Genomic DNA, 12,918 nt, shown 5'->3' with positions numbered 1-12,918 from the left:
CATTGCTAAGAACTGAAGGCGAATGGGTTGTTCCATTGCAACATCAGCACACAGCAAACCTGCCATTTTGGCCTGAAGGAGACGACCGTAATGACACCAGTAAAACGTCTCGGCTACAAAGTGCAGTGCCGTACAAAAGTACGGTACCTCTACCTCGAAATGGCCTGTGTTCTTCCCGGTCATGGTGTGTGTCTCTGTCATGATTTTGTGTCATTTCCCATTGGTGGCGTTTTCAGGCCAGAATGGCGGCAGCGCTGTTGTAAAAAAAAAAGCACCAGAGCTCTGTCTCTTGGCTTCTATACTCTTTGCCATGGTTGTCCACAAACTATGGAATGGATTCCCTCAAGAAACAAAGAGTAACAAAAAAAGAAAGGTTCATCAATCTGTGTGCTCTGAGATAAATTCGTCTTTTTATTTGTCGCAGTAAATCTGAAAAAACGATCAGATTGTTTCTCTTTGGTTACGTTTCCATACGTTTTCAACCACAGTCGACAATGTGTTAACATGAACCTGAGCCAACCTGCTGCTCCGCCCCTTCAGCCAGCTTGGTACGCACGTGTTAAAGTAAGGTGAGGTGGAGCCACCTAGTGTTGTCAAGTGTCACGACGTCACGCGATAACCTTGTAAACTCAAAGTGACAGACGGCCTCTAAACTTTGGTGTCGGCCTCGGCTGGCTCTTGTCCAGACTGGACCGACGCAGAGCGCGGGGGAGGCACGGGGACGGGTCGTCTCTTTCTCCTCACGGCGGGGTCCGGGCGGTCCGTTTCCTGCAGCATCTGAGCGGGGACGAGGACAGGACCAGAGGGGAGGACGGGGATGGGACGTCTCTTCTTGCCTGAGCGTCCGTTGAGGATGCCCTGAGCCATGCCCTCCATCTCGGCCACGGGCAGCTGCAGGGCGTCGGCCATCTCCTTCTTGGTCACCGACACAAAGTCTGGGTCTCTGGCCAGGGAGGACAGACCGCCCTCTATCAGAGCCTAGAGGACAGAAACGACATTGCAATGACCTCGCTTACTTGGGTGTGTTTACATGACTAGCAGAATACCCCTGCAGTGTATCAGGCTGTGCAACTCACTCACACAACACACAGCACCCTGGATGAATAGAGAGGCAAAGTGAACGTCACCTCCTGCTTCAGCACTGTACCAGAGATTTTCTTCCACAATTTATTTTCCCATAGACATTTCGTAAAATGCGTATAAAAATAGTTTTACTTGGTCAAACCAAACGGTTCGGCTATATTTAGAATCGGGAGAGACGATACAACATTTCACTTGGACCAAAACTTAAAAAAAACCATTGAAAAAATATTTTCTTTAAACCCGCATTTTTTTTAATGTAATGCGGTCTCTCCTGTTTCTAAATATATCTGTACCATTTGGTTTGAACAAGTAAAACTATTTTTATAAGCATTTTTACGAAATGTCTGTAGGAAAATAAATGGCGGATGAAAAACCTCTGGTCCAGTGCTGAAGCAGGAAGTGACGTTCCACTTTGGCTCTCTGTAGATGGCTGTGCACAGGGCACCCACATTAGATTCTCATATTTATACAGTCCCGATGGAGAGAATGACAGTGCCTCAGGACACTGTCTGCTCACAGAGGTGATAATTAGCCTGGGTTTAAACCATCCTGAGGACGCGACCTCACACATTCTGCTTGGCTCCACGGCTCGTTAGGTAGAGCGAAACAGGAAGTGAGGTCACGGCGCCAGGATGGCTCGGTGATATTTCTGACCGTGCGATCAGACGAGGTTAGCCTGGTCACATTTCCTCACCTCCTGGACGAGCTGGTCGGCAGCTGGCCAGCCCTCAGCGACCGTGTGGGAGCACTGACACTGGCTGTCACCATAGTTGGGGTCGTAGGGGAACTGCCAACAAAAGACATGCCTCAGCATTATTCCTGTCCCATCATGGAGACTGTATGTGTGGATGAGTCAGAACTTCAGGACAACATTACCTCTGTGAGGTCTGCTCTCGCTGTGAAGTTCGAAAAACACCTGTTATCTAAAGAAAAAAATATCAAGAGAAAACAAAATGATCAAAGATCCAGAGAACAACTGAGAACTCCATATAGAGAGAAATCTGTCTACATCTCTTTTTCTGTACCTACTTATTCAACATTTCAAAACGCCACGCTTTTTTTCAAAACAATTGCATGTCTGGATTTGGGCATTTTAGTCGGTGTTCAATATAATGTATACTGATAGTGGCTGAGTGTCGACTAGGCGCGATCACGCTGTAGGTGACAATTATTTGTGACCACAACAAATAGAATGTGCAAATAGGCAGTGGGTCTACACAACTACATCAAATGTCTAGTAGTGCAGGATGTAGTTTTTGGCGGCATCTAGTGGTAAGGTTGCAGATGGCAACCAACTGAATGCAATTACATTGAATCCAACATAGCGGGTGGCCTCCATGGAGGGACCCGTTCCTATGACATGTAGATATAAAGGGGTCATTCTTAGGATGGTTCCTACACATTTAAAAATTCCAGACTTTTCCAGACTTCTCTGGAAAAGTGGCGGGCGGCTTTAGCTCAGGAGGTAGAGCGGGTCGGCCAATGACGCAAGGGTTGGCGGTTCGATCCCCGCTCCCTCCCAGCTGCTGTCGTTGTGTCCTTGGGCAAGACACTTAACCCTCCTTGCTCCCGCCTGCGTGGCAGCCTGCCGCCATCGGTGTATACTGATTGTAAAGCGATTTGGATAAAAGCGCTATATAAATGCAGGCCATTTACTTCTCTGTTAGACCATATTTGACATTTGAGTGCACAAAGGCGTCACCTTATGTTGAAAAGTGTTGTGGACATGTCCCCATTGTAAATGACACAATGGCCACACCACAATTAGGAGTTTTTTTTAAAGGTATAAGGAAAACAACAATTCTTATTTCCATGGGAGTATACACTAATTCAAATATACTTTTGAATATTAGATTCAATTTCTGCCAAATCCGTTTTTTATTCCACCACTAGATGCCACCAAAACCGACACATGTTTAATCAGACATCAGACAAAACAACATGATATACATGTACTACTGTACAGACTTTCCAGACCTTCATAGGAACCCAAAGACCTTTGAACCTACCTGGCTCTGCATCCTCATCGAGATTGTAAAATTCCTCGGGACTGCCTCGTCTTTCAAATGAAAATCTGAAACAAGAACTGCCACCAATCAGCCACTGCTTGAAATAACTTTGTTCCATCTTGATTTAGGTGAGTTGGTGTGGAAGGTACTCACTCTGCGAAGGCGTTGTTGTTAGCGTTGCCCCTTGGGGCGCTTGTGGGGAAAAACTCGGTGGTGGGCGCGAAGGCGGAGGAGTTGGGCGGCGACTCGGGCTGGCTCTCGGTGAACTGGAGGGGCCGCTGGCTGGTCATCTGGCCCTGGGTTGGCTGGCCGATGGCGGGCTCAGAGGAGAAGGAGTCCCCCTGGTTGCCAAACAGACCATGGGTACGCTGCAAAACAGGAAGACAAAGGATCGGGATGAAACACACTCTGCATGTTGTGTGTGTATTTAAACTGATATATATGCGTCTCACTGTGCATGTGTATCTCACCCTGTAGATGCCCTCCTCTCCAGACTCCTCCATAGCTCTGTCCATCTCCTCCTCGTTGTGCAGGTCTCCTGAAATGGCCCTGTGCATCTCTGGAGCTGCCTCCTCGTCTATGCTCCTCAGACCAGCCTAAAACATAGAGAGCAGAGAGGAGGAGAGGACACAAGGAGAGGAAGAGAAGGTTAGATGAAGTTGAGGACAGATTGATGTAAAAAAGAAGAAAAATAAATGAGATAAAAAGTAAATGGAGAGCTATAAGCAGAGGAATAATGAGAGAAAAAGCACATTCAGCACATTAGAAATTGTGAAGACCATAAATCTTGTTGATATGATGCAGGGTTCCCACATTCGCACATAAAATAAAATGACTGCCCCAGATGCTCACCTGGATCTCCGGGCCTGTGCCTGGGGCGGTCTTCTTAGAGGGCCGGTAGCCATAGTACTCCTCCTGGCGCTTCAAGAACTTACGGAAGTGCTCCTGGAGCAGGAAGGTGGCGTAGAACTTCCCCACGGTCACCTCATCATCTACCACCAAACAAGCCACAACACCGTGTGAAAAACATCTACCACCAAACAAGCCACAACACTGTCCATGTGAGAAAACTCTCTGAGAAAAAGCTCTGTCCAGGTGAATCCCAACACCTTCTATTCACGTTGAAAGACTCACCTCCCATCGGGGGAATGACTTGGTCGAGCAGTTTCATACTGGTGCGTTTCCAGATTTTCTTGATAATGGCTCTCAGCTCCTCGTTGGCCTGCTCAAAGTTACCTGTTTCAGGACAAGCCATGGAAATATGACAGCATTAAATCATATTGGAGTCAACACACCATCTTGAATTGTAATTTTTCAACAGATGGGTATAACGATAACGATGAGACATACCTTCTGTTTTGATCTTGAGGGCGGTTCTGACCAGAGCAAACAGGGTGGCGTTGAAGGTGACGGTGCCATCACTGTTGAGCGGCATGTTCATCCCGATCAGGCGCTACAGACAGGAAGTGAAGAGTGTTGGGGGCGGGGCAACAGGAAGCAAGCGCTAAAACGTCCACAATCTCCTGAAAGCCTGTGGTTATTTTGGTAAAGCACCTGTTGTAAACCTGCACATAACTCAAACACACCAGAGAGGCAAAGTGAACGTCACTTCCTGCTTCAGCGCTGTACCAGAGATTTTCTTCCGCTATTTATTTTCCCATAGACATTTCGTTTTACTTGGTCAAACCAAACGGCTCAGATATATTTAGAATCGGGAGAGACCATAGAACATTTCAATCAGACTAAAACTTAAAACTAAAACTAACAAAATAATTAATTTTTTTCTTGTTTTGGTCCGAGTGAAATGTTATGCGTTCTCTCCTGTTTCTAAATATATCTGAAACATTTGGTTTGAACAAGTAAAACTATTTTTATAAGCATTTTACGAAATGTCTATTGGAAAATAAATGGCGGATGAAAATCTCTGGAACAGTGCTGAAGCAGGAAGTGACGTTCCACTTTGGCTCTCTCTCGATGACACTGACAGATGGCGTTCTGCCGCTGTACCTTGCACGCAGCACGATGGGGACAGAACTTGCCAAAGCCCAGCGGAGGCTGGATGCGTCGCAGCAGCGTCACCACATCGAGATGTTTGATCCTCCCCCTTTTAGATCAGAGAGACACATTCTACTCACATCGGGTTACATCAAAACATGACCTGGATCTGCTCAGAGATCATGTAAGATGATCGAGTAAGACTAAGGTTTTCATAATATGGAGCTCACGTCGCTTCCGGGTCGTATTCAGCCCAGATCTTCTTAAACTCGTCCAGGTGATGTGGACCCAGCAGAGACCAATCACGCGTCAGGTAGTCAAAGTTGTCCATGATGACAGCGACAAACAAGTTGAGGATCTGTGGAATGAAGGGATGATATATGTTGACAGTGTTGGGAAAGTTACTTTGAAAATGTAATATACTACATATTACTAGTTACTTTCATTTGAAAGTAATAAGTGACTTTACAATATTACTGTCTGTGTAGAGTAACTCGTTACTTATGACACTACTTTTGCATTACTTTCACCAAAACAACAGCAGTAGCAGAATGACATCACCAGCCCGGAACCATCCCGAAAAATAATTTCAACCGTCTTGAAGTCAGTGTAAAGTGTCCAAAATTCTAAATGTTATTCTTTTCCTTTGTAATTGTCATCTATAGTGGGTTTTCTCGTGTGCATAAAAACACACAATTTGATTAGGAAATTATTGTATCTATTAAAATATATGCTTTGATTAAAACAAAATTTACTCAATTTGTAACTTGTGTTACTTGACAAAGTAACTGGTATAATATTACTGAAATCCTATCGGTAACAAGTTACATTACTGAGTTACTGCTAAAAGTAATATATTACATAAGTAATATGTTACTTTTGTAATGAGTTACCCCCAACACTGTATGTTGACTTTACAGATGTTTATAATTGACTGAGATCAGTACAGTTCTTTCGCATTTCTGGCTAAACAACGTTCATTTTGTTCCTATCCTATCATAGTCATTACGATATGACAGGGTACGATGAGCAGAAAACAAGTATTAATGTAGATGATGGTTGACTTCTCAGTGGTTTTTCAAACTCCTGCTCACCAGGAAGGCACAGAGACAGTAGAAGCTGAGGAAGTAGAAGACGGCGAAGTTGGCCCCGCAGGTGTACTCCTCTCCCGGCAGGAAGTCAGACTTGGGGTCACACTTCTTCCCTCCCATGGACGCCAGCATGACCTCCTCCCAGGCCTCTCCTGTAGCACACCTGGACACACGCACGCACACGCACGCACGCACGCACACACACACGCACACACGCACAAACACCACAGTGTGAGGTTTCAGCTCAATGTTGAGCCTCTGAAGCACATCCTGGCTCACAGACTCACCGGAATAGCATCAGAACAGCCTGGGGGAATGTCTGGAAGTTGTTGTTGCGGTTGATCTGCGTGCCGTCTACTAAGGCGACCTTGCCAAAGATCTGAAGGGTTGGAGACGTACTTTAATCACCAAGTACAACTGGAGCAAATTGACCAACCTACACTGTAGGTTGTAGAAGTAAAGGTTGTCACTGTATGGAACTCGGACCTACAGAGTTCCATCGTGCATCATGATGTGTTTATATCATAGTTGCCTCTAGTTTGTTCCTCCCAAAAAATTAAGTTGAAGACTGTACCTGCATGCCGATGACGGCGTAGATGAAGAAGAGCATGACGATGAGCAGAGCTACATGGGGGAAAGCCTGGAGACACAAAACAAACATGTAATGTTGTGTCTAGTATTTGTACGTGTGTTTTATACATGTAGTGTTGTGTGTAGTATGTATTTTTATATGTGTGTTTTATACGTTTATTTTTAGCACAAACTCTAAGTGAGTGGTCCTCAACCCCTTTTTCCCCTCGTCATTAATAGGGTAACGTGTTTATTGTCAATGCACGTTGCATGTTGAGGAGTGATCTATCTATCGATCAATCTATCTATCAATCTATCAATCTATCTATCTCAAAACAAACACACTGAATCAGGCCATTGATAAGTCACTGCTGATCAGCGCAGCAGAGAACAAGGATGAGGATGATGATGATGACGGCGGCAGTGTGACGGACCTGGAAGGACTTGATGAAGGTCCACAGCAGGTTACGGATGCCCTCCGATCGGTTCAGCAGTTTGACTAGACGCATGACACGGAACAGCCGGAAGAACGTGACGGAGACCGAAGCGTTCTCAGAGGCCTTCAGACAGAGAGGAGATGATTAGACTGAGAAGAAAGCAACAAAACACAAATCAATGGCAGTGAAGAAGGATACACTTCCAGACACTCACCGCTATTGCCTGCATAGGATTTGTCTCCTGTGGAAAGGAGATGAGAAGACAACAGTTAGATGAGTTCTAGTTGATAGAGGCTGTATTATTACTAGCAGCAGGCTCATAAGACACAGCATCGATCAACTGTTAAATATATATTTGAAAAGAAAATCTCAAAATAATGTTAATACAACAGTCAATGGTTCCGCCTTTGATGAATTACTATGTTTCCAAAAGACTGGGCTTGAGTGCTGAGAAGTCGAGGAATGCCAGCAATTTGTAACTCATGCAAAAACAGTAGGTCAGTTGATTGTCAAAACAGTTTTCAGTAAATCCAGCCACCAAAAAAAGAAAAAAGAAAAGAAAGAAATGCTAAGTTAGAGATAAGTCTGACCACAGCTCAGGGTCACATATGAGCAACACTTTGACAACGAATCTTACCCTGCGCCGTACAATTAGACGTTAGAAAGAGATTTCTTCAATAGGTCTGACCAGTAAGTAACCCGGTCTGAGCCACACACGGTTCAGTACAGTTAAGTCCCACTAGTCGAGCACAGAGAACATAGTGGAGTGCTCACACAGCAAGGCTCATGCAGCAGTGCAGTGCAGTGCAGATCAGATATTTACAGCACAGCCATGGAGACAGTACAGTCCTCCTTGGGAGGCCAGGGCACTCTGTGGAGGATAGACAGATGAGGAGTTACATGGGTGGAGGAGGGGACAGAGAGAGCAGAGTGAGAGAGAGATGGAGAGAGAGAGAAATGGAAACAGTGTGCCATGTGAACTTGTGTGTTTGTGGAGGATGAAGACGGGAACGCAGTGCGACGATGGAGAGAAACAAGTGAGAGGAGAGGTGACAAATTGATTTTGTGTACCACCAAATATTTTGAAAAATGAAAAAATGAAAATGAAAACAAAAAACATCCCTTAAAAAGTGCTCAAAACACAGAACATAATATTACTGAAAATGAAGAATTGTGGGAAATAATGGGGAATTGCTTTGGTGATGGAACATTCCAGTCAGTGAGCCGGCGATGGCGATGATTTTGAGGTTGGCATGAGGCACTGAGGGGGTAGAGGGGGGGTGGAGGTGGCCAACAACGGTACTGACCATGTCCTGTGAGCTAGTTCTGCTAGCCCCAATCGGCTGTATATGTTTCTGGGTCAGAGTATTGAATAAAGACGGTACAATCAGTCATTTCAAACAGAGTCACAGTGTTGACTGTGAAGGTCTCATGAAGACAACACACAGGCCTTTAAATACACCTGCAGTTAGAAGCCTGGTACTGCATCTGTGGAATTAATTCTTGGAGAGAGAGGACCAAAGAAGTAGAGCCCGAACGATACTGGATTTTTGAGGCCGATAGGGAGTAAAAAAAAATCTGATATTGATATATCGAGCAATATATATATATATATATATATATATATATATATATAGAGAGAGAGAGAGAGAGAGAGAGAGAGAGAGAGAGAGAGAGAGAGAGAGAGAGAAAGAGAGATAGTTAATATATATATATATATATATATATATATATATATATATATATATATATATATATATATATATATGTATATATATATTTGCAATGATCACTCAAATATCAAACAGTTGTGACAAAAATATGTAATGGAGGCAGGATATTTTAAAGTTCAACAATAAACTTTATTATCCAAAATGCCATCAGTGCACTGAAACAGTAAACGTCACTGGGCATTTAATAATCATGAATAATTATAAATAACTACACATAAAAAAACCACACAAATAGAACAAATATATATAATTTGAATTAAGAAAAAAGATAAAATATACAAAATGATACCTATATAAAAAATAAAATGAAAAATATTGGCACATATCGGTCAGCATATTTGCCGATAGCGATATGGTATCTGTGATAAGCCAATATCAGCTGAAAATATCGGTGGACCTCTACAAAGAAGAGCTTCTTTTATGATCTGTGTACTCACATCGACCTCGCTCAGGATGACGTCAACCACACTACCGATGACGATGAGGAAGTCAAACACGTTCCACGGGTCTCCGAAGTAGCCCTGCACACACAGATACACAAGCACTCTGAGACGCTGGGACGTTGGATTGGGTCAATAATACCATGTGAACAGCAGATGCTGGGGGGTGCTTACCTTAGCTTTGAAGGCCATGAGTTTGAGAATCATCTCCACAGTGAAGAGCACAGTGAAGATCACGTTCAGAGTGTCTGCCAGCTTGGTCACATAGGCTGACTGGTTACAGTGCTGCTCAAAGGTGGCGGGAAATGGTGTTTCAAGCAAATATTAATTTCAATGTTCAGTTGACTATATAATGACAGAATGCAGTTTTCAATGATGATGCATTGATACAGATACAGAGGGAAATATTCAGATTAGACAAATATGTCAGTTTGATTACCGTAAATTCCGGACTATAAGCCGCACCTTTTTTCCCGTTTTTTGGCCTTTTTTGGCCCCTGCGGCTTATATAACGGTGCGGCTTATCTATGGATTTTTTCCAAAAAAAAAAAAAAATCTCTTTTTTAGCACTCTTTCTAACTATAAATCCAGTTCTGTTTTAATTTCCTCTCTTGCCCTCTTTTCACCACACCGCGGACACTGTGTGCACTGTAAAAAACAACACAGGTGGTGTTGTGTTATGTTGTTTTGTTGAAATGTTAATAAATGGGAGCTTCCTCAAACAGCCATCTCTTTCCCGACAATCCCCTCTGTGCATGAACCCTTACATATGGTAATTAAACATTAAAACACAAAAAAAAAAAAAAAAAAATACCATTAAAACACCCGCGGCTTATAGTCCGGTGCGGCTTATATATGTAAAAAACAGTCAACTTTGCAGGTGCGGCTTATACTCCGGTGCGGCTTATAGTGCGGAATTTACGGTATATATCAGGCCGATAATGGCCTTTGTTGGAATATTGCATATTGTCCAGTTAGTGAATCTTCCAGTCATCTCTGACTACAGATGTATAAAAAGAGTCTGTAAAAAACTGCAATTAAATTAGGTTTTCTTTCCTCATTTTATGTTTTGTAATTTATTTATTTATTCATTCATTTAAATGTGTATCCATTGCTAACCCTTGGACTTGGAGAATTTCAATAATAGTTTATGGGTTTTCAGCAGAGAATGTTGGTGTCCCATGGTCTAAATATTGTTTCAGAGGCTGAAATTGTGGGGTAAACACTGAACCCTTGCCATTTTTGGCATCAAAATATACGGTAGTCAAATATGAGCAACTTCAAACAGACATATTGGTATTGTTGTTCAAAAACCGGTCGAAAACCCCCAAGAAATACGCAGTGGTTTTCAGTGACATGACCTCGATGTGCGTACCTGCATCCCCAGACACAAGGTGTTGAGCATAATCAGGAAGAACATGAGGTACTCAAAGTAGCAGGAGGTGACAATGTACCAGACCCGGTACTGGTAGGGGTTCTTCGGGATGTAGCACCTCAGAGGACGAGCCTTCAGCGCGTACTGCACACATGAACGCTACAGCGGAGACAGGACAGACAGAGGGGAGGACATTTTTACAATGACAAAAACAAGAAGGAGGTAGGTTAAAATACCTATTAATAGCCTCATCTAGAAACGTCAGGGGCATTTATTTTCCTAGATTTCACGTTGGAGTAAAGCATTTTAAGATTTCATAGGGAATCTTTAGACCCCGGTGACGGCCCAGAGTGTGCCTCTCAAGGTGTCCAGACAGAATGATTACCTGAAAGCCGAAAAAACATGGAGAAATGAACTGGACAATTTGTCCAGGACAAATAACTGACATTCAACCATCCAATGATCATAATGTGATGCATTCAAGTGCGCCTAGGAAATTTGCCAATGTCATGGTCAAGGCCGGATTAACCATAGGGCAACCGGGGCAGGTGCCCCGGGGCCCTCGGGGTGAAGGGGCCCTCCAAAAAATTTTTTTTTTTTTTTGGTCGGGCTCATGTTGGGCTCCACAGAACTATGACACAAATCTAAGACCAATCAGGACAAAATAAAATTTGTTTCCAAGAAGATTAAGTCTGATGATTTAGTCTCATTGGATGCCTGTGGGCAAGTGATGACCAGGGGCGCGGGAAGTGGGGGTGCTTGTGGTGCTGCGGCACCCTCTGCTGTTTTGTATTGGAAATGTAATGTCAATTATTTTTTCATCATTGTAAAGCCACAGCACAGTGAAGAGGATATTAATGTGAAGATTAGCCTCTTCCTTTTGCTCTCAGAGTGCATCAAATTCATGCATTTTACTTTAAAATGTACAAAATTTATTTGTCCAGGGGGGGCATAGCCCCCCCTAGAAACCCCCCAGTCAGACTAATATTTTTATCCTGCTGGTGCTACCTGTTTGCAAAGCCTAGAATCGCCTATGAGTGAGTGAGAAACTGAATCTCAGAAACTGAATAATGACATAATAACAGTATAATACTCATGTTCATTTAAAATGAGATAAATATGGCGAAAAAAATCATCCAAACATCCGGACGATGGGTAGGGGGGCCCCTGGGAGCTTCAGTGCCTCGGGGCCCCTGGGGGTGTTAATCTGGCTCTGGTCATGGTGTGTTGAATGTATCTTTCCGGCTAGGAAATTCCAGTGTTTGGCGAGCAAACTACAGCATAGCTAAAGAGGAAAAAATGCTATTGGCCAAATTGTTATTTTAAACATCGATATCGGCCCAGAATTTCACAAGAGGCATCCGTAGTTGTTATTTAGCCTTTCTGATGCTATTGCATAGTTAAATCAGTCTTTCTTTTATGAAAAGAATTGTTGGTATCCACAGTGGGAAGTGCTACTTGGGATAATTGGTTTGGTAAATAGTGGCACTTACTCTGAAAAGTTTCGGGAACCTCTGTGTTTACAAGACGTCTCTACAAAGTGTACCTGGTTCTTGTCCAGCTCACAGTCCTTGTACTCATTCTCTCCTTGCTCCTGGAAAGTGACGATGACGAAGCCCACGAAGATGTTCATCATGAAGAAGGCGATGATGATGATGTAGATGATGAAGAAGATGGACATGTCCACACGGTTGTTGAAGATGGGGCCCATGTCTTCTCTGTCTGAGTCTATGGCTCTGTATAACAGCCTGGGAGGAGGCGGAGGGGGGACAGGGAGAGATGGGGTCAGAGTGGTAGAAAAGCAGATCAAAGATCGCAGATAGAATAAGGCTAATCCATAAAGATTACATTTAGAATTCAGTGGTTTAAAAAGGATATATCGCCTCCGTTACCATCGCTGACCTCAGGCAATGAGATTATGTGCAGCTCATAATATATAATAATAATATAATATTATCCCCATAATAAAATATCCTGTTTTATAACTCAATCAAACTTGACAGGTTTTGAAAGATCCAATCCGAGATGTAATCTATAGAGAGGCAAAGTGACCGCCTGCTTCCTGCTTCAGCACTGTACCAGAGATTTTCATCTGCCATTTATTTTCCCATAGACATTTCGTAAAATGCTTATAAAAACCAGACCAAAACTTAAAAAACTACATCAAAAAAATATGTTCTTTAAA

At 43.3% G+C, this 12,918-nt stretch overlaps 1 protein-coding gene across 1 annotated transcript in view; it reads right to left on the bottom strand.

Annotated features, from left to right (window-relative positions):
• Nucleotides 1–533: 533 nt before the first annotated feature.
• Nucleotides 534–12,918, bottom strand: part of LOC310794979 (dihydropyridine-sensitive L-type skeletal muscle calcium channel subunit alpha-1-like) — a gene marked incomplete at its 5' end in the record, with an annotated part of 37,749 nt that continues 25,364 nt past the window's right edge. The window contains 21 exons of the mRNA XM_083657004.1: nt 534–978; nt 1,778–1,870; nt 1,960–2,006; nt 3,093–3,157; nt 3,246–3,460; nt 3,563–3,688; nt 3,945–4,084; nt 4,227–4,328; nt 4,443–4,545; nt 5,100–5,196; nt 5,318–5,445; nt 6,182–6,341; nt 6,466–6,557; nt 6,753–6,818; nt 7,183–7,308; nt 7,400–7,426; nt 8,009–8,056; nt 9,356–9,439; nt 9,533–9,643; nt 10,734–10,892; nt 12,280–12,481. Coding sequence (XP_083513130.1) covers nt 649–978; nt 1,778–1,870; nt 1,960–2,006; nt 3,093–3,157; nt 3,246–3,460; nt 3,563–3,688; nt 3,945–4,084; nt 4,227–4,328; nt 4,443–4,545; nt 5,100–5,196; nt 5,318–5,445; nt 6,182–6,341; nt 6,466–6,557; nt 6,753–6,818; nt 7,183–7,308; nt 7,400–7,426; nt 8,009–8,056; nt 9,356–9,439; nt 9,533–9,643; nt 10,734–10,892; nt 12,280–12,481 — 2,521 coding nt within the window. The 3' untranslated portion in view covers nt 534–648. The remainder of the gene's footprint in view (nt 979–1,777; nt 1,871–1,959; nt 2,007–3,092; nt 3,158–3,245; nt 3,461–3,562; nt 3,689–3,944; nt 4,085–4,226; nt 4,329–4,442; nt 4,546–5,099; nt 5,197–5,317; nt 5,446–6,181; nt 6,342–6,465; nt 6,558–6,752; nt 6,819–7,182; nt 7,309–7,399; nt 7,427–8,008; nt 8,057–9,355; nt 9,440–9,532; nt 9,644–10,733; nt 10,893–12,279; nt 12,482–12,918) is intronic.

The sequence above is a fragment of the Poromitra crassiceps genome, assembly GCF_964638095.1.
Source record: "Poromitra crassiceps genome assembly, chromosome: 20".
Taxonomy (NCBI): domain Eukaryota; kingdom Metazoa; phylum Chordata; class Actinopteri; order Beryciformes; family Melamphaidae; genus Poromitra; species Poromitra crassiceps.
Note: the sequence above shows the minus strand (reverse complement) of the source record. Positions and strands in the feature narration are given on the sequence as shown.